The following is a 26,452-nucleotide window of genomic DNA, read 5'->3' on the forward strand; positions in this document are numbered from 1 at the left end:
TTTTGTAAAGGCAAAAAATAATTGTACTTAAAAACATTCAGTAGATTTATTGTGAAAGAACTTTTATGCGTTCAATAAGATTATTGCATTAATTAATTAAATTAATGCATTCATTGAAATACTGCAATATACCTTTTTGTTTTGTCTATTTGCTGAATAGAACACTGAGCTAAGTGTCAGTATCCTTTCTTGTGTTTTTTTTATATTAATGTTAATATCAGATTTTTGTAGTTTAGTGTCCAGAGGATTTGTGTGTGTGTGTGTGTGTGTGTGTGTGTGTGTGTGTGTGTGTGTGTGTGTGTGTGTGTGTGTGTGTGTGTGTGTGTGTGTGTGTGTTTGCGGAAGGCTGTGATGAACGCATATCTGGCAACCCGGGTCAGTCAGCGTGCAGGCAGGCAGGCAGCAAGCAAGCAGTATTGTGCCGGAGCAGCAGACTCCCCGCAGGGATTCCTAGGGTTACACACACCGCTGTTTAGATGGCTGACAGAAAGGAGTAAGTTGGTGAACGGTGCTGAAAACACTCTGAGATTATTCCGGCAAGTGTCTGGGTTCACTAACTACAACACAATGGAGCAAGAATTTCAAGACATTGATTCGTCGGGGAGATGGCAAAACCTTTACAATGTAAGTCGGGACACTGACCGGGCCTCTCTTGTTTCTATGACGATCGGTTGCTAACTAACTTAGCTAGCTAATTTGATAGCTATCAAGTTAGACACCACTTAGAGTTTTTGGTCACTTTTCGTCCACGCTTTTAATTGTGTAAATTTCTACACTTCGCGACATGACTTCCAGGTTCTTTATACATATTGGAGTGCAATTGGTAAAGACGAATGAGTAACTAGCATTTCGCGCTAGCTGACTTCCGTAGCTGGAAAACGTGCATCGGCTCGATCTTCACTTCGGTTAGCTAATGCTGGCTGACGCTAGCAGACGTCAGTCGCAGTTTCTGAGAACTCATCAGGACTTCCACAGAAAAGCGTGTTGTGTTTTACCACGCAGCACAGCATTTCGTTTATAATATCTCTGTTCCGGTTAAACTTTGGCTATGACCCTGTAATGTGCAGCTGCGAACTACAAAGATACCATGTAACTAGAACTGGGTTTTTTTTTTTACACATCAGTGTTAATAAATTAAGAAGAAATGAACGTGCACAGTTTATACATTTTTAGAAAATGTTTTTTAAAAAGCCCTTTTAAAACTTTTTTTGACGGGGGGGGGGGGTATATATAAAAAGTGCATGATAAGTAATTTCATAAAAGATCAAATTTCTTCCATGCTAACGTCAGGCTCCCAGTCCTACTGAGAATTAAAGTGGGATTAAACAGAAATGAGAATACTAATACTTAATTTAATTTCTTACCCATTTTAAGGATAATGTCGTTAGCATGATAATATATTTAAACCAATAGTGCTCATTGTACATAATGGTGCTTTTCAGTTCCATATGTTATTGGTTTATCTCTGTCAGTTCATTTCTAATACAAGTCCCAAGCTTGAATAAATGGGGAGGTTTAAGGAAGTCAAATATGCAGACCAAGAATACAGCATCATGTCTTAGTACATCTATGCACTGAAACTGTACTTTGTGTACTACTAAAAATTACTTTTGCCACTAGTCTTATCCATGGTGCTGTAGCTCAGTGGCAGTGAGGGGACACGCCCCTGCTCACGACAGTATTCTTGGGAGTATCAAAAATAATTTTTGTTCTCTTTTATTCTTTTCTTGTCTCCAGTAAAACTGCTACTGTTCCCCAGAATGAAATAATAATAGAACTGTGCTCGCCCTTTGGCCTTGCCCATGCAGACTGCATTGTAAAAGGAAAACAACAGCCTGAGGCATTGCAGTAGATTAAGTTGGACAAATGACAATGAAAACAAAGCAGACCAGTTGTGATTAATTGAGTACAAAGGATTGAGGACCTTTGATCTCTGTGTGGTTTTTCTTTTAATGTCATTACTGGTCACCACTCCAGTAAAACTGGAGGCACATGAATTGAACAGGTTGTGTCACAGTTTCCTGTCGCTGTCAAAGCGATCCTTCTGAGTTCCTGTTTGGTTTCTCATCTGCAACAGGAGATCCGTAACCAAGCCAGTGAATATTCCTACAAAGTGGCAAAGCTTCCAGTGAATCGGAATCTGAACCGCTACAGAGATGTCAGCCCATGTGAGTGTTACGACAGTTAAGGCTCTCAGTGACGATATGTGCTGCCGAGAATGACGTCGTCATAATTGCTCTGTGATCTCTTGCTTGGTTTCAGACGATCACAGTCGGGTAAAACTTGAAAACTCTGAAAATGACTACATCAATGCAAGTTTAGTCGATGTGGAAGAAGCCCAAAGAGCTTACATTCTTTCTCAGGTATGTATTTGTAGGACAAGCAGTGTACACTGAACTGTCTGCGCGGATATCTGTTGAACACATCTGCGTGCCACTCAAAGGAAAATACACAGGATTTGAGTTTGGCATTTTGGTAGTTGTTCATGATCTCTGGATGTTATTTGTTTATGTGGATTTTCTACTTTTGCTTTGACAGGGCCCCTTGAGGAATACATGCGGCCATTTCTGGCTGATGATTTGGGAACAGAGTTGCAAAGCTGTTATAATGCTCAACAGAGTGATTGAAAAAGGATCTGTGAGTACACTGCAGCACCTTCTAATTATTATGTTCTGAAGTCCCCCTGCTGTTTAGGTTAGTTTGAAAGTTTGAGGAGGCATCTTTATTAATAGATGTAGATACATTTGCTCATCCCAAAAGGTTTGAGATCAGTTGTCTTTGTCATTCCTATTTCCACTGATGCTAAAATTCTGTGCATTTTACAAGATGAAATAGAATCCAAGATACGTTTTATTGTGTTTTCTTTCTAGTGTACCCACTTTTATCTGGTAGACTAGAAAGGATTTCAGCCCTGTCTTGGAGTTTTCAAAAAGATGATCAGATCTACTATAAAATTTAATTGGCTTGTTTTTCATGCATGTGCCATCTCTTCACCACGTTTCATGAAATTCACCGTGGTAGGTGTAATCATGCTGACAGACAGATTGAGATGCAAAGAATGCCACAATTTTGAAAAAATGAATTGAAATACTGAAGAGCTGCACGTGTTTAAATTCGTTATGGATCAAAGCCTAATTGAGATATTTTGGGCAGTTATCATGACTCAAATTCCTTTACTTGACAATGGGAAAAAATGAATTTCCTTACATTAAAAAAAAAAAGTCTAGTTTAAAATGTCTTTTTCTTGCTCTGTGGTGTTATACTTCATCAGAACTCTGTGTTTCACAAGATTGTCTTAAGCTCTGTGGTCATGTTTTAAGTTGTACTGTATGTAAAGTTTCAGTTCTGTTGTTTCCATTTATTTGAAACTTTAACCACAGTTCCAGGAAAGTTAATGATTACTTAGTTTCTTTTTGCATTTAGTTTTGAATGTGTTTTTTGATTTTTCGTTTCACTTGTATTTGGTTTTCATATTTCAGTTTAGGTTTTACTCTCTAAAAAGGTTTCATTTTCAGTGAGGTTTCATTGTTGTGTGTTTCATTGTCTTTTTTTTTTTTTTTTTTTTTTTTTTAAGTTTCAGCAAACAGTTGTTTTTTCTCTCTCTCTCTCTCCACACTTTGGTTTTTAGTTGAGTTTAGTGTAGCTAACTATCATGGCCTTGGTGCCAAGAACAACCAATGGAAACTGGAAACAAGCTGTCAGGTACTTCGGTGTACAAGAACGTAATTAGTTGTTCTCTTTGCACACGGTTGATTTTCCAAATCCGAGGAATGGTGTACATATGTGCAACTGTTCTCAGTATTTAAGTCAGAAGTTCTTCAAATGGCTCGAGGCACATGACAGCCTATCCATGAGTAACTGAATGTATTTGTCTCAACAGGAAAAGTGCGCGCAATACTGGCCTACCACCGAGGAGCTACAGATGTCTTTCACAGACACAGGGTTTGTTGTGAGGCTACTGTCAGAGGAGGACCAATCCTATTTCACAATCAGATTGCTGGAACTGCAAAATACAAAGGTGAGTATGCAAGGGCGCCTATTGGTTAATAGCATCTCTCTTGAGTTTCAGCATGGTTTTAAGCACTGCTTAACCAGTCTCTTACCGTTTAAGTGTAATAGCATGTAGCTGAAAAAAGACTGTGATTTCAGAGTGTGTAATGTTTTCCTAGTGACAAATCAGTTAAGTCATGCAGAACTGTGTCTATACAATGCTCCAGTCTTGACCAAACATTATGCCTACCACAGACAGAGGAGTCGAGAGAGATCTATCACTTTCACTACACCACATGGCCTGACTTCGGTGTTCCAGAATCCCCTGCCTCCTTCCTCAACTTCCTCTTCAAGGTTCGGGAGTCTGGCTCGCTGGACCCGGAGCATGGGCCCTCAGTGGTGCACTGCAGCGCTGGGATTGGTCGCTCAGGGACCTTTGCCTTGGTGGATACCTGTCTAGTTTTGGTGAGAAGGGGAGTGGGGAAATGTCACTGAAAGTCTGCCACTGTTAAAGAGAATTCTTTCGCAAGAGGTTCTCATTACAATGACTACAGTCTGATGATGGTAAGATGAGGCGTTCATGCTCTGATTGTACTTGTGTGCTGATAACGTTCTTACAGAGCAGTGTCGACGTGTAGGTATTCAGCGTGAGTGTGTAAAGTCTGGAATATTTTAACTGGAGCAGAGAAGAGGCCCTTAACTGATTATTTCTTGGGAAATCAGGTTTCTCAGGAATAACTCCTAAATTACCACAATTCCACATGTGTCTGCAACTATATGGAACTAAATTCCCAATTCTTATCATGTCTTGATGAGTTTTAAAGCTCTAAAAGCAAAAAAAAGATGAATCTTATTTCACTAGAAAGTTTTGCAAATTTCCTGTGGCTGTTTGACTTGTCTGTCGGCCTTGTTAAAATGATGATTTTTTTTTTTTTTTTTTTTTTTTTTTTTTTTGGGCCAGCTGTTAGGTTAACCAGACCTTAAGTGCTGTAGGTCTTTCATTATTGTTCAACACTACACCAAAAGTAAGTAGTGGGTTGATCAGAAGGAGATCTTCAGCCTCTTCTATGAATCAAACTCAGCATATGCAGGATGTCTGTCCATTATCTGATTTCAATTACCTAAAGATGGACAAGCAGGTTATCACCTGCAGGGCATTATCACCTTCATAAGTCAGCCCAGAATGATAAACTAACACAGGCAGAAAGCAACACCACTACAAATCCATGATGTGTGAGTGTGATAGGAAAAGCCCTGTGCAGTAGTGCAATATTAAAAGTGCTGCATGAATGTATATGCACTTTTAAGTGCTTTGGTCAGTAAGACTGGATAAGTGCTATATTAATAAAGTCTAGCCTAAAAGGAGCAAGGAGAAAGAAAGGTGGCTAGAATGCACATAGAGTTACCAGGATTACAGTATTGTATTAAGACATGGAAGAATTCTCTAATCTACATAGGGTCAAAGGTATACATACACACAAATCTACTAGTCCTAAAGATTCTGTAATATGTTTAAACTCTACAAGGCCAAGGGTTATAGACTTCTTCTTAGTGATCATGATTGCAGACAACTGGCAGTTTCTCTTTGGGGTGATTAAAATGATTTGTTTGGCAGCACTCATTGGACTGACCAGAACAATGGGAAATTTAGGGGAACTCAGTGAAGCTCTAAGAAGGAGAATTGTAGATTTAGACAAATTGGGAAGGTCCTTTTGAGCCAAAAAATTGCCAATTTTAAGATCATCGGTTCAAACAGTTATATGTAAGATCAAGTTGCTTGGATTTGTCACAACTTTTCCAAGAACTGTCATGAACTGGAAATTGCTGGAACACCAGCATCACTATCCAAAGTGAAGTCAGTTTTACGGAATCATGGACTAAGTGGATGCTGCTCATGAAAGTAGCTCCTGCTTCAAATTCAACACCTTCAGCCTTCTGGAGAAAAGTTTTATGGGGGCTGGTTTTGGGTTAGGTTTTGGAAACTTGAGCAAGAATTCCTTCAGAGCCTTGCCCTGCTTTTTAAACCCCAAATAGAAAATTTAAAAAAAATTAGTCTTCTGGCCCATCACCTCAAATAACCTTTGAATGTCACCCTGTGCATAAACAAACAAGGCTATCTGTCAGATGTTTTGTGCCGCTCCTTCCTAATAAAGCAACAAGCAAAAACGGCCTCTTTGCTCTTGTGGCTTTTAAAAGTTGTACAACAATGGTGCTGTAAGAAAACATCAATCAGCCTTCAATGCTCCGAGCCCCACCTCAAAGGTTCCTGAACATTTAGAAAGTATGGGTGACCTGTGCACACCTCGGTGCCATGTTACCATCAACACCTTCATACTGCGGATAGAATCATGCCAGAGGAAAGTGAATCTGTCCCTGCTTGCAATATTTTTACTGGTCAAATTGACCATTCTATACAGGCTTTTTATATACCCATTGTATGTTAGGAAATTATCACATTTATTCTATGTCAGATATTAATTAGAAACCCTAAAGTGTAAAGCTGTCACAATGTAGGAGACACAACGCACAAAAAAACAAGTGAATTCTAGTGGGAACTCTTTCTGTTCTCACTTCCTAGTCAGCTGGAAAGCACAGGTTTAAAGAGCCTGAAATTTCTGCCAGTTAATGTACGTGGTAAAAGCTCCCGTAAATAAAAACAGATTTTGTACACATCGTTTTGCTCTGCTGTGTATTTAACTCACCTGTTAAATACGCAGTTTATGAGTTACGATTTGGAACAGCTAAAACATATTTCTTCCCAGCACTCACATCTTAAGCAGCATTAGACTCTGAGACAGGTTGGTAAGTTGTTTGGACATGCACCTTAAATCAAACCACTCTCTCACAGAAAGATTACCTCGATTTTTCTCAAATGTAATACATCTTTTGAAACTTTCAATAGTACAGCTCATGACTTCCTAAAGGAAAACAAAGGTGTGATATCCTGTGCACCTGATGTGATCTATTAAGCGGTTATTCCATAAATGGGAAAATCTGTCTTTGCAGATGGAGAAGAGGAAAAACCGGTCATCAATGGACATACAAAAGGTGCTACTTGGCATGAGGGAATACCGCATGGGCCTGATCCAGACCCCTGACCAGCTCCGCTTTTCATACATGGCTGTCATTGAGGGAGCCAAGCTCATCCTGACAGACAACTCAGAAACACAGGTAGTCACAAGAATGATTGAAAGCTTGTAAAAGTCTGGTTCTAAATAAGCTTTTGTAATTTGTTATCTGACTTTCAGTAACCACCCGAAGAGCAGTGTTACTCCAATAAAAGACAGAGGCATTGTTGTGGTTTCAAGTTTTGCTTTCAGTTTCGCTCAAAAGCCGGCATCAGATGCTAAAAGAGGTGGCGATGACTGATTTTTGAATGTTTCTTTGACATTTTCTGGGAAAGTGAAGCTAATCATTTAAAAGCATTAAAGGGAAATGAGAAATTTTAAATGATATGCAGCACTTACGTTGAGAAACATTGGCTTGTATACAAGTATATTAGAAACATTCTGTTTTACTCCAGAGAAGTGAAAATAAACATAATAGTAAAGTTTAAGGTGACATGTGGGCTCTCTTGGTTTTCTACCATCCTTTCACGCTCTGGTTAGCTTGGAAACGGGTCTTGAATTGCATTCTTTAAGGCATTAAAGTCTTAAGTTTTCAACTGTACATGCTGAAACCTGCAAAAATCCTGTCTAAATGTTCTCTTGCTGCATCAACACAAAATTGCCTTTGACGCAGACCGTATAAAACACAACCTCACAATAAAATGAAGTGATTACCAGAGTTTCAAGCCCTGCCAGCAGTAATTTTAAATGTTACAAACTTCCTAATTCCATTTCAGTTTTTTGGAGTCTTTCTTCAGAGCCATCAGAAAGTGTCTAATTAAAGTGGTGTGTGGGTGCTTTCCCATAACAATGAATAGGGCCTCTTTAATTTATAAGGTAACTGTCAAAATAATGGCCGACTCACTTGACAAACTAACTAGATCCTCACACTTGTTATGTAATGACTATACAGACGCTCTTTGATCATTTGCGTCTTGCAGGTGCCCTTTCTTTACCAGAATTTTAGTTTTGCCACTTGCAAACTAAATGATGAGAATGTGAGCCAACATATTTAAAAATCAGGAATTTAAGCTTTTATTTTGGAAAAGGATCACTATTCTCTTCCTCTCTGTCATAAGCTGACAGTACACTGAAATTTTCCTTCTTGGTTGTCTCTGCATGTCATCCTCTTTGTTAGAACAAGCTGACACAGCTGTCCAGAGATGACCTGGAGCCAGATCTACCCCCTCCACCACCTCCACCTAGACCTCACCTTAACGACAGCAGACCCAACGGACCCCACCTAGAGTCTCAGGCCCCCTCAGGAGACAGGCTTGCAGGAGAGCCAGATGCCCAAGATCACAATAAGGCAGACAATTCTGGGCAGTAAGTAACAGAACTGAAGTTTGGCAGATTAAAAATTAAGCGTTGAAATCTGCTGACTTGTTTCCATCCATGCGCTGGGATTCAGTTTATCTTTTTGAGCACATAGAAAAGAAAGAAATCAGGTTTCACCCTTTTATTTGTCCATCTTTGTAGTAAAGCTTTGGTACAGCAGTGACACAATTTGTGGGGATTAAAGTGAGTATTACCCTGTTGTTTATTGTTGGACTGCTGTACACTCTCTGTCTTATTTCAGGGTCCGAAAGCGACACCGTGAGGAAAGGATTGCCAGCACAGCACAGAGGGTCCAACAAATGAAACAGAGACTGACAGAGTCTGAGAGGAAACAGGAGAAGTGGCAGTACTGGAGACCCATCCTGTTCAATGTCGGCGCCGGCGCCGGGGCTGTCTTGGCCATAAGCCTGCTGTACTGGATGTATTCCCAGTGAAGCACTGCGGGTCACTTAAAACGGACTCTTATTTTGCACCGGTACCTGAGATTAGGTACTTCTTCTCGACGTAGACTTAGACAGTAATATGTGCAGAATTGAGGGTATTTATTTCTCAAGGTCAAAATGCGGGAGCGCTAGATCAAACGAGCGGCTGTATATTTTTCATGTAAGATCGAAACAAAAAAATAGTAACATCTCAGGATCTCGGTGCCAGCACGATGATTTAATTTCCTTTCCTTCTTGTCACTGCTCATGAATGTACTGTATCATAGCAAAAATGGCTTTGCAGAAACTTACTAAAGGTGCAGTACAAAGAGAAATATATAGTGACAGGTTTATTTTTACATTCTTTATTTGTAATAGTCAGATATGTGTCGATCAACACGTTTTACATTTTGCATTTCAGAATGACTTGTGTTGACTTGTTCATCCTACTGTAGACTTGTAGGAAAACTCCAGAGCCAAGATTCAGCTGTAGGATTTTACTTTTCTTTAGTTTTAATGTAATATAATGAAATGCATGCATTCTGCGGTTTTCCAGACCACCACTTGTTCTTCCATTCACATTTAGCAGGGCATCTCAACACGGCCAGAAGAATATTTTTGTGTGAGTGCACACTTCCTTGCCAATGTTTCAGACTCGGCTAGAGTGGTTATTTTCTGTTATGTGCACACTTTTTTTTTTTTTTTTTTTTTTTTTTTTTTTTTTTTTTTTTTTTTTTTGCCTGCCTTTGTTAGCTGCCACATGGATCATAAACGTTGCCCCTTAGCAAGTTATTTACCCACTGGATGGGTTGGTCTGTGTTTGTTCAGGTGATCACGCTGTTTTTGTTGTTGTTTATTTTAAGAAACCAAAGCCTGTTTTTAGGAAGATAACAGTCAGACAAGCTCCTGATGATGAACCCTCGCATACTCCCCTCATGTCGAATGTATATTCTGTTGAATCTCTCTGTCATAACTGACACCTGTATTACAAAATGATGCTAGTACCGTTCTACATTCTGTCCGTGTTTTGAACCCACATGATCGCCGATTCGGTTTTCAATTGACTGGGACCAATCCAAAGCTACAATAGTGCAATTTAGAAGCTGAAGGAGAGCACCTTGGATTAAATTTAGAAGAGAGCGATGTCCTTGTGGGGTGGTTGAAAAAGCTTTTAATGTGCCTTGAAATGTGTTAAATACGGAAAGGAGGAAAAAAAAGTGCGCTCCCAGAATGTTTTTATTTTTATTTTATTTTTTTTGGTATGTGCGATCAGTACAGAAAATTGTTGTGTCGCACGTAATGTGAGTAACATGTTTGCACTGCAATGACCAGATTAGAGGTGGTGTACAGTAACATGCGTCTGAGTTGATTGAACATTGAATGTGTCATTAGCATGTATCGACTCCTGAAGTGAAATTTTTGATTGGCTACCGTAGAACATGGCTTTTATTTTATTATTATTGTTATTTTCTTATTTAACAATAATATAGTGTAACATTCCATTCATTTATTGTTTTCTGTGTACAGTTTTCAGGGGAGTTTTGTACACTGAGCTGCAGTGTGGAACATGACAGAAGACTTTTGATGAGAAAAATGACAAAACCACAACAAAAACATTAAATACTTCATAAAAAATAAAATATTCTTTTTTTTCTTTTTTTTTTTCTTTTTTTATAAACAAAAATTTGCTTGCCTGTTCTTTAATTCTGTATCCGTAAAGCAGCTTACCCACAGCTCTTCCCATCCCACCCACTTTCTGTGCTGTTACTCATAATTTCATTCTGACCATGAGCTAAATCAATGCAGACAGACTGGAGACCTCTCACTGTGGATTCCAGGAATTGATTCAATATTTCAAGAAGAGGCCATGCTCACATTGACTGCTGTAGTAATTTCATTTTCTCTTGTCTGGGACTGTGTGTGGTTTGTGTTGAATGTATTTTGTGCCTTTGCACTTATTTCAGCTTGTCTGTATGATGTTGGCTTGATCTCTTTGTCGTTATATCGTACAGCTCCTCCTAATTCTGGTCGTTTTAGAGGTCGCCACAGCGAATCATCTGCGTCCGTCTCACACCGTCTAGCATCCTGCTCTGTCACACCAATCCTCTGCATCGCCTCCTTCCGTACACCCATGAACCTCCTCGGAGATCTTCCGCTCTAGCTTCCTTTTTGTCTGTGTCACCATCTCAAAGAGACGATATGTAAACCTCACTTTCAGTTTTGTTGCTGTCCTTTCACCCCTGATGACATTTATCTTCTACCCTGCCTGCACTCTGTTTCTCACCTCTCTTCTGCACTGTATTTTCACTCTCTCTACTACGGTACGGTCATCTTTCCACCTGTTGCCCTCTCATTCACACTTGTATTTTGTGTTACTCTTGCTGACTTTAATCCTCTACAGTGCATACCACTACCTCTATGGGCTCTGGTCCACCTGCTTCCCAATCACACTACAGATCAGTGTCATCTGCAAACATAATCCGTGTAGACTCCTGCCTGACCTCAACTGTCAATATATGCCCATCGCCGCTGCAAACAAGAAGGGGCACAGAGCAGATCCTTGATCGTTTGTAACTCCTACTGCATGCATCACCACTGTCTCATTGTCCTCATACATGTCCTGCGCTACACACACACTTCTCTGGCCCTCTTGACTTCCTCATACAGTACCACAGTTCCTCTCTTGACGCTGTTTCTCTGGATCCACAAAGGCACAGTGAAGCTCCTGACCTCTATACTTCTCAATGATTACTCTTAAACAGCTCTGTACATCACCCTTGTTCTTCCCCACCCTTGTTCTTGTGTTAAACAATCTGGTTAAAAAGTCCACTTTCTCCTAGACCTCTCCATACCTCCACAGGTATGGTGTCTGGACCAACTGCCTTTCCACTCTGCATCCCCTTATAGCTGCCCTCCCATCCTCCTCACCAATCCTTGGCTCTTCCTGACTCACTGTCCTAGATCCATCCTCCTTTCTCTCTCATTTTCTTCATTCATCTGCTCCTCAAAGTACTCCTTCAGTCTTCTCAACTCCATTTCTTCACTTGTTAGCATATTTCTAAATCTGTCTTGAATCACTCTAACCTGCTACACATGCTTCCCAGCTCGATCTCTCTGCCTAGCCAATCAGTCGTTTTGTCATCCATTAGTATTCAGTCTCACATACAACTTAAAACCTTACAGACCCAACTCCTCTTTGTACATCTGTTTTCTTCACCTTTCTTCATCCATTGAAGCCCCCTCCCGAGTGACACACTCTACTCATTAACAGAATTTAAATATTAGGTCAAGAAATAATGCAACCATATTCACCATAAGTTTACTTTTCTTAAAACATTTAATTTGATTGATTTTTTTTTTTTACAGAGATTTTGCTCCCTACTGGGATAATTATAAGTACTTAGAAACGTACGGGTCATTTAATCTTACAAAGTTGCATTTAAATGTTTATTCCTTTGTCGAAAGCAGGTTATGCACACCGAATATACACGATATACATACTTTGATCCATTTATGTCTTGTCTTGGTAAGAAAGCGATACCACATATAAAAAAGCTACACATAAGAAATAGTAGCTATAATTTAAACTACAATTCAAGGGTCTTTCTCATGTCGTCGCAATTCGTGATGCGATTGGGGTACGTAAAAATATCCCTGAATAAAATTGGGAATAATTGGTGAGCAAAAATGAACTAAAACTACAATAAATATACCACCAAAAATACTTATATCGTGGTTTATATGTCGATTCTTATAAATCCTGTAACTTTAGAGCAAAATTGTCGAGGTATTGATTTTTTCCGGAGTATGGTGTCGGGCATCAGCGGAGAAACCTTCCCGCTCGCTTTTCCGCCACTGTTTAAACTGGTAGTTGTTGCTGTCAGAAAAGAAAATTTCTGCGAAAAATGGCGAATGCAAACAAGGTTCCATTATAGCTCATATAAGAAGAAACGGCGTTATTTAATGTTTCTACCACTACCCATGTCTAAGCCCGGCTAGTTAGCTTAGCCTAAAAAGCACAAATAATAGCAATAATGTCGCTGCCTCCAGAGAAAGCTTCCGAGCTGAAGCAAATCATTCACAACCATCTGCTCAAGGTGAGAAAACTATATAGATTTTATGGCAATTCGTGTTGTACACAATGTACAGTTGAATGCTGAAGTCCTTAAGCAGCATACAAATACACGGGTATTTTTCATGAACGGGGGAAGCTAGCTGTTTATAAGGGGCAAATAGATTTTTTTTAATGTCACAAATGGCTATTTCCTTGCATTTGCACATCACAGAGAAATCTCATATTATCACCTAGTTGGTAAGATTGGCTGCACCATCTCTTTATACAGCATTATTTGAAGCACCGTAGGGAACTCCTGCTGTTTTCCAGCCAATATGAGCTACCTGTCAAGCCTCTATAAGCAGATAAAATACAAATTCACACAGCACACAAGACCAATTTCGATCCTATATTTTCGATCGTACATTTATTGCTGATTTGAATGAAAAATTGATTTAAAAAAAGTAAATGGAAAAAACTAATGAATGAGAAAAGATTTCGCATCAATAATGCACCGAATAGACGGTACTTATAGGTCTACTGATATAAAACATTTCCTGATGGGTTTGCCTTCATATTCACACTTCCCAAAGTCAGGGTTTAAATGGAAAGGACTGTTTTTAGAGGATGTTGAGAAAGCACAAACACATTTTTTAAGTAGGTGAAGGAATTTTGTTCTTCTGTTTGTCAGATGGATATCCATGGGAAGATCCGAGAGGTGCTGGCTGAGACTGTGAGGGATGATCAAGGTCCTGCACGTCGGTCTCTGTCTGAGGCAGATTTCCTGCGTGCTCTGCAGCGCAGAGGCATCATAGATGATATGATGAAAGATCTTCACTTTACTCAGGTTGCCCAGCTTTTTGGATGCAGTTTCAGACCTATTTTCCAGATTGGTTTTTAATATAGAAGTATTTTTCATTCCATCCATTCAAAAATCGAACATTTACAATGTATTGATCCCCTTGATAGCTACGTTTTACTTTCAAAGTTTGCCTTCAGTATGGATTAAACATATCTGTAATACAGTGTGTCAGTTCTGTCCCATCTTTTCTGACTGTTCTGTCGTGTTGTTTTGGCGTGGTAGGAAGCCGGCACAGAAGCAGAAACGGGATCGCCTACAAAACCTGCTGCTCACTTTGTCGATAAAGATATCACTCATCTGAAAAAAAGTAAGAAACATTATTTGCAAACCAAGCAAATAATAATGTGACGCATAGACTGTTTTGCATAATATTATTCCTCTTCTGCTTTTCTCTTCTCAGCCAATATCGACCCATCAAGGCGATGTCTGTATCTCCAGGTGCTTGGAGGCAAAGCCTTTTTGGAGCATCTCCAGGAGCCGGATCCCTTACCTGGTCAGGTGTGTTCTACCTTCACACTCTACCTGCACTTCCGCAACCAGAGGTTTCGATCAAAGCCAGTGCCCTGTGCCTGTGAACCTGACCTCAAGGAGGGCTTCCTGTTAGAAATCCACAGAGACGGTATAGGTGTGTGTTAACCACCACTGTTTGTGTCACTCACAAATACTGTTCTTATTGTATTACTTAATAAACCATCTATGTACAGAGTATCATTTTACAATTTTTGTATTCCAGGGGAAAGTGGTAAGATGGCAGATGCGACCTCCATGCTGTCAATGTGTGACCCAGTGCACTTTGTGCTGATAAAAACAGACACCTCCAGTGAAACAATGCTTGTCTCATCCTACTTCCTGGACTGGAGGACTGTCCTAAGCTCGCCCAGTAGCAAGACCTGCTTTGCTGTAGAGCTGATGGGAGTTGGTGAGCAACAAACTCTCTGCACAAAGAGTTTCTAATGAAGGGTTCTTTTGATTTTATTTTTGAAAAACACAAGCAGAAGTCAAAAAATCATGCTGGATATCTAGCTGTATAGACCTGTTAATGTGTTGGTTGGAAATGAAAATTATAAACCTACAAAGTGCTGAATTCAAAGACACTCCCACAGTAAAAGTGAAAAAATGATGCGGCAGTGCTCTGGGGTGAGGTGCTCTATTGGATTTAGTTGAGCGGAGGGGCCAGTCAGTGGTATAAATTCATTCGTCCTCCAGCCTCCATACTCTCACCCCATGAGGCTGGGCATTGTGTTGCACCAGGCGGAATCCATGACCCACTGTATCAGTGTGGGGTCTGACACTGGGTCCAGTGATTTCATCCTGATATCTGATGGCAGTCAGGGTTCCGTTGCCTAGCCTGTAGAGGTCTGTGAAGATATGCCTCCCCTGACCGTCACTCACTGACCACCAAACCAGTCATGCCGAATTATGTTACAGGTAGTATCATTCTCCAAACCCCTTTGCATCTGTCACATGTACTCAGGGTGAACCTGCTGTCATCTGTGAAAAACACAGGGGCCATTAGTGACCTGCTAAAGATAATTTTGTAGTTCTGGAGTGCTCATCCTGTTCCTCCTTGCATAAAGGAGCAGATACCGTCATGCTGATGGGTTAAGGATCTAAGGATGTCCAGCTGTCTTAGAGTAACTGCCTGTGTCCTGGAATGTCCTCCATGCTCTTGAGACTATGCTGGGAGACACAAATCCTGGCAGGGGTTATTGATGTGGAGGAGTTGGACTAACTGCGACCTCTGTAGGGTCCAGGTATCACCTCATGCTATCAGCAGTGACACTGACACTAACCAAAGCAAAACCAGTGAAAAACAGTCAAAAAAAGATGAGGAGGGAAAACATGTCAGTGGATTATACCTGTAAAATGATTCCTATTTTGGGGGTTGTCTCACTGCTGCCCCTCCAGTGCACCTGTTAATTTCAGTAGGATCAAAGCAGCTGAAACGGATGAACAATCACCTCTGCTACTTAACTGACAACATCAATATCCTGAAGGTTGAACTCACTTGATGCTATACTAATTAAAACGTTCTTGTAATTTTATGAGTAGTTTATAATGGAGTGTAGGTTATATAATTCCAATTACATGGGATATAGTAAGGGTGGGACATAATATCAGTATGGTAACATTCTGTTGTTCCTCCTGTGATACATTACCCTTAGACTTGGACTCAAAATTCAATGTCTGCAGACACCCCAATTACTGATCTGCCAGTCTGACTTCTCAGAGTCACTACTGCATGGAGCTATGATGTGGAAAAAGAATAATACAGTGTAAAAGTGGCAGAGAGCTAAATCAATGCAATGACACATTTTAAAATTGAATAATGGTGGTGGTACACCTACAGAAACACGATTTACATGGGGTCAATATTTAAAAGGGACTTAGAAACTGCCCCCTATTCCTGCGTCTCATGGGGCACAGTTGCACAGAATAAGCGTGGTCTGTTGTGCATTCATGTAATGATATCCGTGTTTTCCAGTAATGATAATCTGATGTTACTATTGCCACTTAGTAACTTTTTAAGACAGCAGTGTTTTTAACTGAATGCTGCATTTATTTAATCATGCTTCATGATTTGAGTCTTTAGCTGGATTTTATGACTAGGTCTCTGCTGTGCAGGAACACAAGCCCTCCAGAATTAGTACTGTCCTAATGTGTAAGCCAGTGTAGTTTGTGTACCACTCATGCTGGAAGAAAGGTCTGGAAACACAAAAATCTTTGGAAAACTTGAAGAAAATTTGATTGGTAATGTCTGATACTCTTAAACATAACATCACATCTGTAGTGCTCTTTCCCTGCATGAGGCCATACTGATGCTCGCTGATCTTCACCTGATCATCACAGGTACAGGGCATTTCGTTGCCCTGTACCTGTATATGTGCAATGACAATAAAGTTGAATTCTATTCTATTCTATTCTATTCTATCATCACCTATATTAACTTAGCTTCAGCAACTCTTTCCCATATCTTCATGGTAATGGCCCCATCAGCTTTATCCCTCTGTAGTTACTACAGCTATGCACATCACCCTTGTTCTTCCCCACCCGTGTTCTTTTGTTAAACAATCTGGTTAAAAAGTCCACTTTCTCCTAGACCTCTCCATACCTCCACAGGTATGGTGTCTGGACCAACTGCCTTTCCACTCTGCATCCCCTTATAGCTGCCCTCCCATCCTCCTCACCAATCCTTGGCTCTTCCTGATTCACTGTCCTAGATCCATCCTCCTTTCTCTCTCATTTTCTTCATTCATCTGCTCCTCAAAGTACTCCTTCAGTCTTCTCAACTCCATTTCTTCACTTGTTAGCATATTTCTAAATCTGTCTTGAATCACTCTAACCTGCTACACATGCTTCCCAGCTCGATCTCTCTGCCTAGCCAATCAGTCGTTTTGTCATCCATTAGTATTCAGTCTCACATACAACTTAAAACCTTACAGACCCAACTCCTCTTTGTACATCTGTTTTCTTCACCTTTCTTCATCCATTGAAGCCCCCTCCCGAGTGACATTCTCTACTCATTAACAGAATTTAAACAATAGATAATGCAGCCATATTCACCATAAGTTTACTTTTCTTAAAACATTTAATTTGATTGATTTTTTTTTTTTTACAGAAATCTTGCTCCCTACTGGGATAATTATAAGTACTTAGAAACGTACGGGTCATTTAATCTTACATTTAATGATAAAACTTTGACTTTACAAATTACAAACCTGGCAATTTTGCTTTTTGCTTGTTTTTCTGGCAACATCTTTAAGTAAACAGTGTGTTTGTCACCAGGAAGTGAATCCAAAGTCCCAGCTGGTGTTTTGACAGTCAGCCTGGAGCTCTACCCTCCTCTCCCAGAGATTCTGAGTGCTGACATCATCAGCACACAGGTCAGCATCTATTTATTCCTCTGTTTCATTATTCATAAATCAATCTCCGTGAACTACCAGTGACTCATTACAACAGAATCCCATTAATGCTTTTTAAGAATCAGTCGTCCTCAGAGTGGAGATAAAGAGGCTGTAAAAGAAACATCACAGCCTTCGTTGTGAGGGAGTGATGTCACTGTGTTTTTCATTTAGCAATCTCTGGAGAGGCAGAGGGCGGCCGAGAAGGAGAGGCTCTTCTTGGTTTATGCCAAACAGTGGTGGAGGGAGTTCCTGGAGATCCGTCCGTCAAATCAGACCAAGCTGGTCAAGATTTTTGCACAGGTTTGTCTATCGTATTGACACCCCCACCCCGCGCATTTCATCACTTTATTGGTTGATTTGTGTTTTTAAAAGGAAGCATCTGTGCTCATTCTATTAACATCAAAACCAGTTCACCAAATATTTCATGTCACCTTCTTGGCCTTTCCTTTCCTCTGGGTGTGTGTCTGCACACTCTGCAGGATGAGAATGGCGTCAACAGGCCAGTTTGCTCCTACGTACGTGTCCTCCGGGCGGGCCGCCTCCTGGAGAGCCCTCGGCAGGCAGCCCGCTTCGTCAGCCTTCTAGCCCACGAGAAGGCTCCGGTGGTGGGAGGAGGAGGCAAGCAGGAGCAGTGGTGCACATTAATGGCTTTCCTGTGTCGAGGGAAGGTAAGGAGAGGTTCCCGGCCACTTGGCAGCCTCAGAGTAGGAATGATTCATTTTCCAAGACAGTGCATCCTCTGTACTGTTAGATCTCTTATTGTCACAGATCAAAACAATGGCAGATAATTACATCTGTTACCAAAGTTCCAGTAAACTGATATGTTACTTTTTTCTTCTAAATTAAATTCGTCATTTATCTGCCACTCACTGGGACTGTACTCAGATCTCATGAAGCAGAAAAGCCATTAAACACTAAATAAATCCTGGGATGCGATGCGACAAGTCAAGCGAGACAGTTCCTAAAGTTCTAGCTGTACTATTATGTTTTGGGCTTTAGTTAATGTTTACTCCAAGTTATCTTCAAGCAAGTCCAAGGCAAAGTCTAGATCTAAAAACAGTGCGCCACCATGCAAACGATGGTATCACTCGGCTGCTATTCAAGAGCTTGCTGATGCAAACACAGACTGTGTTTCAGCTGATAAAAATGACAAATGAATGCTTCAAAAGGGGATTCATTGTTTCATGTAAATCACATACTGATGCGTTAAAAGAAAGAAACTCTGCATCAAAATGTCAGACTTCTTTTTCAGCACAGTGAAGCAAATCACGAGTTCACATATCTTTGGCAGGACATAGGTTTTTATCCACAACATACCAGCTGATAATGTCCTGCATTTGTCTGTTAAATGGAGACCTCCAAAAAAACAAACAGTATAGCTCTGCTGTGACGATGTTGGGTAGAAAGCAATTGGCTGAAAAGGAAGGGGAACAACAGTGGAGCTCACTGGTCTGATTTTAGGCTTGTGTGAGGAACCTCTACGTAGCCCACAAAGTGGATGATGTTGTGCAGGTGCATTATGTGTTTTATATGCGTTGTCCTCTCGCTGTATTTCATATGCAGTCCCAGCCGATAGAAACAAATCTTAAGTCCTCACTCTTTTTTTGTTGTCAGTGTAGTTGGTGTAAATCTATTTGCCCCTCATGTTATTCCCTCACGTCCCCTTCCATAGTTTCAACACCGTCCCTTTAGGAATTTGCTGACATTTGTGGGTTCCTTTGTTGATTATTAGTCCTTATACTGAAGTGATGATCTTTATTTTTCTCACTGACAAATCCAAGAGGTGCAGTGAAAAAGTAGCTTGAAATGTACAGGAGAATTTAACAGTACTGAGCAGGCCAATCATAGTTGTCAGGCTGCGACAGCCCGATGTGTAGTTGCGTTTCTAGGAAAGTTGATGTCAGGTTATGGCGTAAGGTTTCAGAGGGGTTTTGCCGTTACGACATAGCTGCTGCTTAGATTTCCCACTGAAGCATAAATTCTAGTAAAGGAGATGATCAGTGATAAAAAAGGCACATAGACATTGTCTTGGATAATTTTGCACTGTTTTTCACACTTTTTCACTTCACTACAAAATATCTTGGTATATTAGGAGTTTGGTATGGTGGTTAGCACCGTTGCCCCACAGCAAGACGGTTCTGAGTTTGAATCCACGATCAATGGATCCTTTCTGTGTGCAGTTTGCATTTTCTCCCTGCAACTATGTGGGGACTCGGGCTTCTAGTTAGTGGTGTTAGGGTAATTGGTGATTGTTTGGGTGGTTGTCTCTGGGTTAGACTGGCGACATGATAAGTGGAAAAAGATTAATGGACTTGTGGGCTAAGCTAAAGGACAGCAAAAGTACCAAACCAAACAAACATTTGTGTTGTTCCAAATGTTTTTGACACTTTCACCTTGTGGCATTTGAAGCTAGTTAAGTAAAATACAAGTATTAAAATAAGGAGCTGGATTGAGCACTTTCAAGTGAATAGAATTAACACAGTTGCATGCACACACACACGCGCGCGCACACACACACAAACAACCTAGCCTCACGTGATCTCAGTCATTTTCCTCTGGCTACACTGTACATTTTCAGTGAAGTCACAGGTTTGCGTTGTGTTGGCCCCTAAAAGTAAAGTTTTGTTCCACAATCACAGAGCTTGATTTGGCCACGTTTACGCTAACTGCATTTCCGAGTAAGGCTGACTGTGTGGTTTCTGAGAAAGAAGGATTTGTGCACAGTTGACTGACTGCTGCATTCTCATTTCTCGACTAGATAGCGGGGAATTTCCCAGACCACCACGGGATAAATGTTCCCTGCCTCTTCTCTGTGTGAGCGGCTGGCAAGACAGACACAACACAACTCTCACAAAGTGGCCCTTGTCAGCTGTGATTTATGAGTTTCATTTGAGGGAAAATTAATTTAGCCTCATCAGTCCTGCTCAGCCTGTTCCGATGCTGCCGTCCATATTAGCACTTCTGGGGAACATCTATCATTCTGACTTGCCTGTAGCCCGAGCCAGCACGCAGCAGCAACAGTCCCCAGCTCAACCCAGGCTTCTTTACAGGAAAACTTGTACGAATGAAACAAGAGTTGCTTACTGTCATGGACAATTTAATGACTCCAGAGCTTATTTCCTCTCCAGGAGGCTTCTTCTTTGAATTGGGTACTTCTGAGAAAGGCTAACAGTGTAGCGAGAACAAGATATTGTGTTTTGTTTAAAGAGACTCTTGTACTGACATGAGGAATTAGGCAAGGTCGGTGTGAAAACAGAATTCTGTCTGCTTAAATATCAGCATAAAATTAGCCACATGCAGCCAATGTGAGTTTAGGCCACACCTACACTTGTTCTGCTGTAGGAGATTCCAGCAGAGTGTAAATGCTGGTGGGAATGAAGAAACCAAGCTGTCACTGAGTTGAATTTAAATGCATAACAAGGACTTTACAAGGCTGTAATCAAGTTGGCTGCCAGAGACACTCGTGAGATTAGCTTCAATGAACGGGAGTTTGTGGGACTTGGATTGGATTAAATAAAAAAGATAATTATTTGAAACGTCTTTTAGATTAATAAAATAAACAAAAATGCATTTCATGATCCTTTTTACCAACTCCTATATGCCCAACATGCTCCACCTCTTTGTTTTTTCTTCTCTAAGTTATCTCCCAAAAATCTGAAGTATTCTGTGAGTGGATCCTGACATCATCACTTAGGGATTCATGATGTGCTGTTAACCTGAAACAGGAACTACAAGAGGCGCTGAATTTGTCGTTAAATCGAAGCAGGAAATTGCATGGCAATAAATTCCCTGCAGCTGCTCGCATCATGTGGGAAATTTAAATGGCAACAAATACAAAAACAGAAAAATCTTAAGAAAATGAGCTATATTTATTTTCTTCTTCTATAAAAACAAAAAGATTCAAGAAGAATTATTTAAGAAGAATTAGATATTATAATATGTTGGAATCAAAGCTTCAATGATTTGGAATTAAATTTGTATTGTTTGGGTTTAAAGCCACAATATTTTTATAGCTTTAATGTTTTAAAATCAAGTCTTAAGGTTGTTTGACAAAATAGTTAAAACATGTTGAGAATAAAGCTGAAAGGTTGCAAGGTTTTAAAGGGAAAGGTTTTAATATTTTAAGAGTAAAGGTACATTTTTGGGAATAAAATTAATGTTACGATATTCTGAGAAAACAGTTGTAACATCTCAGATTTGAAGCAGTAAAATGTTGTTCTTAATACTTCGAGATTAAAGCTTAAATCTTTCCAGATTCAACTTGTGTGTCGTGCAGCCTTAGAGATAGAAACATTGTTGAACATGGCAGTTCATTCTCCAGCCACTCACTAGCTTTCTGTGATTTCAACTACATCTCATGATCTTCTGAGAGGGGAGCGTGCTGGAGGCTCTCTGTTTTGAGAAGTCACATCAGGATTAACATATGACCTAACTGAACCAGAAGACAAAAATGAACATTTCTCTTAAAACACAACAAACAACGGACTAATGTGATGAAGATATTTTGTTCACTTTAAACTACCCAACAGATCCCAGCATAACCCTCTGTCCTCCACAGGGGGACTGTGAGGATCACGCCACCCTGCTGTGCAGCCTCCAGCTGGGTTTTGGCATGGATGCATACGTGTGTGTGGGCACCAAAGCCAAAGGAGTGCCACATGCCTGGGTCCTGACCCGTGGTACTGACGGGAGCATCACTTTCTGGGAAAGCCTGACAGCGCACAGGTCTGTTTTTTTGTTAATATAGTTAACAAATAAGCAAAGTAACTCACCCCCTTTCACGAGACCTTTGAGGGTCAGATTTAAACAGGACTTTTCTCAAAGGAAGTACAGCATAATTAATTATCAGGAAATGAAATTAGTTACTTTGGAGAGGATACCACTCTGTTATAAAAAAGGAAAAGGTTGTCTTCTCTTCTCGGTATCCCCTTTAACTATAACCAGACACAGTCTGAGTTACAGTGAGCTTTTTGTGTTTGCCTCACTTACTTCATTAAACGGTCTTTGTGCGTTAGTCAGCAGGATCTCTTGGAATCCCATGAGTGGATTTCTATGAAAGTTGGGGGCCAGGCTTTGAGCCAAGGAACAATTGATTACATTTTAGTGTTTCTTAAGCTCTTCCTCACCATGAAGCACTGGCCTAATGGAGCATGTTTTTCATTAGTTTGAATATCTGAGCTTAATATGATGTGAATTAAAGGATATATGAAGGACAAGGACATATGAACAATTTGTCACATTTATTTTACGTTATTTAAGAATCATGTACATCTTAAATATGAGAAGGTCAAGGAAGCTGCCTAAAATTAAAAAAAGAGAACAGACCATAGACATTTCTCACTGAGTAATATTAGTGTTTTGTTTCATTTCGTAATACTTTTCTTTGCATTTCTTGTGTGTGATCAGATACCTCCACCGTCCTATAGATCCAGATGCTCCACCTCTGGCTCCCCAGCCTAAACCTTCCTACCCGTACCGAACTGTGGGATGTGTCTTCAACCACCAGACCTTCCTTGCCAACTGTCAGCCCTCTGATGCTGTGGAGCTCTGTGTATTTGACTTCCAGGTAATATAATGCACATCCGTTTTGGAGGTATGGCTGGAGGATAGCCATATTATATTGCTTTCCGTGCTCCATTGTTGTATTTATTAATAAGAAAATTACTGTAGCGATTAAAGAGCGCCAGAGAAATATCATTACGCTATTCACATTTGTTTCGTTGGCAGGTGTTGTCTTAACGGTTCACATTTGGCAAATGAGCCTCAATATGAAAATCCTGCCGCTATATCAGATTGGCCAACGTAGAAAACCTAATCAAATAAGTACTGGTGATTTTTAGGCAGACAGAGGGCAAAGGTAGCCTGGAGCAGGGTCCTGTGGGCACAGAGCTCGCTGGAAGATTGCCATCTTCAATCAACAGAACAGGAGCCAGTTTGCGGGGAAGGAAATTGAATCTGTAACAGTTTCATTCATCAGCAACTCCCATTCTGTCACGCTGGCCTAAAGCAAAGCACCCAGTGGACAATGTAGTGGGTCTGTGTGAATGAGATTATCAGCTAAATGCCTCTTTTTCTTCCCCCTACCTGATTTTCTTCAGAATCAGTCACGGTGGAAAGCAATGAGTGAAGAGGCTCTGAAGTCGGTTTGTGCTCCAGGCTCCACCACCTCTCTGCCCCCTCTGCCTCCGCTCTGCTCCCCGTCTCTGGATCCAGCTGCAGCCAGCAACCAGCTGGAGTTGGAGATGCGCTACCTGGTATCTGAGCATAGGAAGGTAAAACACAGTGATGGAGTTGTTGGATGGTGGTAAACTCACCTGCACTCTAGAAAGAGGCCTGATCAGAGCACTGAGACAGATGAAAACACTGATAATTCTTTGAAACATCAAAATATGAATAAGTCATGATGTATGTCATTTAAACATCACTTATATTTACGTTGAAGAGATGAAAACAAAAATGCCAGATGACCATTATAACCTTATTTCACCTTTGGTATATAAGTGAACCATACCTTTGCTGTGTAGTTGACTGTAGTGTAACAGTTACTGAGGAATGTATCCGCTCTGTGGGGTGCTCTCCTCCAGGACCTGGATCTTGCGACAGTGTGGGACGACCACCTGTCCTACCTGCTGTCCTCAGCTCTGTCAGCCTATGAGCTGGAACGCTGCACCGGTGTCTCCTGCGGCAACGAGGAGTTCCAGGATGCCGTGAGGAGGGCCGTGCCAGACGGACACACTTTCAAAGGCTTCCCTATACACTTTCTTCACCGTAACGCTCGTCGGGCCTTTGCCACCTGCCTCAGGTAATATACAACTAAACTAAATGTTAAAATATCACAACTAGAGAAAAAAGCTGTATGAAAACTTCAATGACTTTTGAAAGGTTGCCAGTGATTATGTGGCCTCGAAGCCCAAACTTTTGCACAGTACTTCAGGCTCATCTTTACCTGTGGCTTTCCTGTAGAGGGTGTAAGAGACTGAAGTGCTGCACACATGTCTATGTTCTAATAGTGTCAGTATTGAGTAATAAATGATGCGCACACCATCTACTCTAAAGCATGATGGGAAATAGCCTCGAAATAAAAAGTGACCCTGTAAGACCCTGTCTTTTCCACAACATATACTGTAACAGTTTCACATGTTATACCTCCTGCCAGAGCTGAGAACACGAATATGATCACGAAAATAATAGACTCAAAAGTCATGCAGTTGCTTCCTGCCTCTGTCATAGACAGGTTTCTAGATAACCTGCGCACATTCACAAACACTCAGCCTTCAGTTTTGTCCCTTTGTCACAAACAATCCAGAATATTAAACTGGTTTTATTCCCTGAATATTTTTCTCACACATTATTTTGCGTTCCATGCTCTGAATGTCTTATTTTTCATGCAGGTCCCCCTTCTGTGAGGAGATAGTGTGTTGTCGTGGCGATCACGTGAGGCTGGCTGTCCGCGTTCGGGTGTTCGTTTATCCCGAGAACGCGTGCGCAGTGTGGATCATGTTTGCCTGTAAATACCGTTCTGTACTCTGACCAGCAGATGGATGGCGCCCAGGAAACCCCGGCCTGTGTTGCACTTTGACCCCACACTGGATTTTAGGACACCACAGGGACACACCGGGACTCACAATGAGACTAAATTGATATTAAGCTCTACTATTGCACAGACATGTTTGTGGCTCTGCTTTGATGGTTGGGCCTTTATTTTGTAGTGGACTCATTTGTACAGACATTTACATTATTTATTTTTGCAAATAAACCCACCTTTGTTTATCCTGCTGTGCATTTTTTACATGCTTTATTAAAGACATTTAAACCTGTGTCACAAACACGAACAGGCTCGTTTTACTGCAGTTGCATGAAGGATTTAAATAATACAGAATTACCTGCTTTGGCAGAGCCTTCATTTACAGCAATCTCATTTAATCAAAAATAATGAGATACTGAGGAAATGATATGACCACAGTTGCTCCAAGATTGTAAGAACTAAACTAAGTGAAACAGTACAGTATATTATAAAGATGCAAATGAATGTAAGAAAATCATGTCTTTGAGTTTAAAAATGTTTTGCCACCATTTAATATAGACCTGTCACACAATGTCATATATCGTTAATAGAAAATATTGACTACATGTGAAAGTATGTGATTAAACCACGCTGCTGGAACAAACCAAAAATCTTTAAGCAACACAAAAATCCAGCACTGTCAAAAGTTTGAAATTTATGGCCATGGTGTGAAAGAAATTTATTGATTTAGTCTAGTCTAGCGGTGCCAAACACATGGCTGGGGGGCCAGAACCAGCCTGCCAGAGTGTCCACTGTGGCCTAGAGTATCCCTAGTGACACAGACATTACCTATGAGCTGGCATTTTACCCCAAAGTCAGTAAAAGGTAGAGCGTTAAATGATAAAAATTGAGGCTTTTTTATTGTTAGTACCTCATTAAATAAAATAATATTTCCTTTCTTCACTATTTTCTATCTTCTCTGTTTAAGCAGATCTTTTTCTGTAAAAAAGTATTAATGTATTAAAAATCTGGGTAATACCTGTCAGTACTTTTATCTGTAATCTGAATATATTTCTTAAAGCTAAACTTAAAATTTACTGCTGTACATGATCATTTTTCTGGGAAAATTGAGCAATTTTTATTGAAATCATCACCGGGCTGCTCATCATCAGTATTATAAGTGGAGGGTCTATTATTTTGACTGTGCTTAATAATTAAACTTTGTTACAATAAAAGAAAGTTGTTGTTTTTATGGGTTGTTGGGCAGCAG

The 26,452-nt window shown here is 40.4% G+C and overlaps 2 protein-coding genes across 2 annotated transcripts; both read left to right on the forward strand.

Annotated features, from left to right (window-relative positions):
• Window positions 1-364: 364 nt before the first annotated feature.
• On the forward strand, window positions 365-10,502 carry ptpn2a (protein tyrosine phosphatase non-receptor type 2a). The gene is made up of 9 exons (XM_040013042.1): window positions 365-624; window positions 2,078-2,168; window positions 2,263-2,363; window positions 2,539-2,637; window positions 3,881-4,018; window positions 4,246-4,455; window positions 6,997-7,161; window positions 8,236-8,423; window positions 8,677-10,502. Exons 1-9 carry the CDS (start codon window positions 568-570, stop codon window positions 8,867-8,869), a joined length of 1,242 nt encoding a protein of 413 aa, XP_039868976.1. The 5' UTR covers window positions 365-567; the 3' UTR covers window positions 8,870-10,502.
• A 2,027-nt stretch (window positions 10,503-12,529) lies between these two features.
• On the forward strand, window positions 12,530-25,448 carry cep76 (centrosomal protein 76). The gene is made up of 13 exons (XM_040013041.1): window positions 12,530-12,954; window positions 13,603-13,758; window positions 13,996-14,080; window positions 14,174-14,398; window positions 14,507-14,692; window positions 17,560-17,657; window positions 17,850-17,978; window positions 18,158-18,346; window positions 22,237-22,403; window positions 23,085-23,244; window positions 23,777-23,950; window positions 24,263-24,480; window positions 25,070-25,448. The coding sequence occupies exons 1-13, from the start codon at window positions 12,892-12,894 to the stop codon at window positions 25,206-25,208; spliced, it is 1,989 nt and encodes a 662-aa protein (XP_039868975.1). The 5' UTR covers window positions 12,530-12,891; the 3' UTR covers window positions 25,209-25,448.
• Window positions 25,449-26,452: the final 1,004 nt, after the last annotated feature.

Source organism: Simochromis diagramma, unplaced genomic scaffold, assembly GCF_900408965.1.
Source record: "Simochromis diagramma unplaced genomic scaffold, fSimDia1.1 OVJJ01000618.1, whole genome shotgun sequence".
NCBI classification, from domain to species: domain Eukaryota; kingdom Metazoa; phylum Chordata; class Actinopteri; order Cichliformes; family Cichlidae; genus Simochromis; species Simochromis diagramma.

Bases quoted from the DNA above. Each gene is read 5' to 3' on its own strand.
- ptpn2a (XM_040013042.1), top strand. From the start codon at position 568: ATGGAGCAAGAATTTCAAGACATTGATTCGTCGGGGAGATGGCAAAAC. The intron at 2,169-2,262 runs GTGAGTGTTACG...GCTTGGTTTCAG, and splicing joins CTACAGAGATGTCAGCCCAT to ACGATCACAGTCGGGTAAAA. The intron at 8,424-8,676 runs GTAAGTAACAGA...GTCTTATTTCAG, and splicing joins AAGGCAGACAATTCTGGGCA to GGTCCGAAAGCGACACCGTG.
- cep76 (XM_040013041.1), top strand. From the start codon at position 12,892: ATGTCGCTGCCTCCAGAGAAAGCTTCCGAGCTGAAGCAAATCATTCAC. The intron at 14,399-14,506 runs GTGTGTGTTAAC...TTTGTATTCCAG, and splicing joins AATCCACAGAGACGGTATAG to GGGAAAGTGGTAAGATGGCA. The intron at 23,245-23,776 runs GTAATATAATGC...GATTTTCTTCAG, and splicing joins TCTGTGTATTTGACTTCCAG to AATCAGTCACGGTGGAAAGC.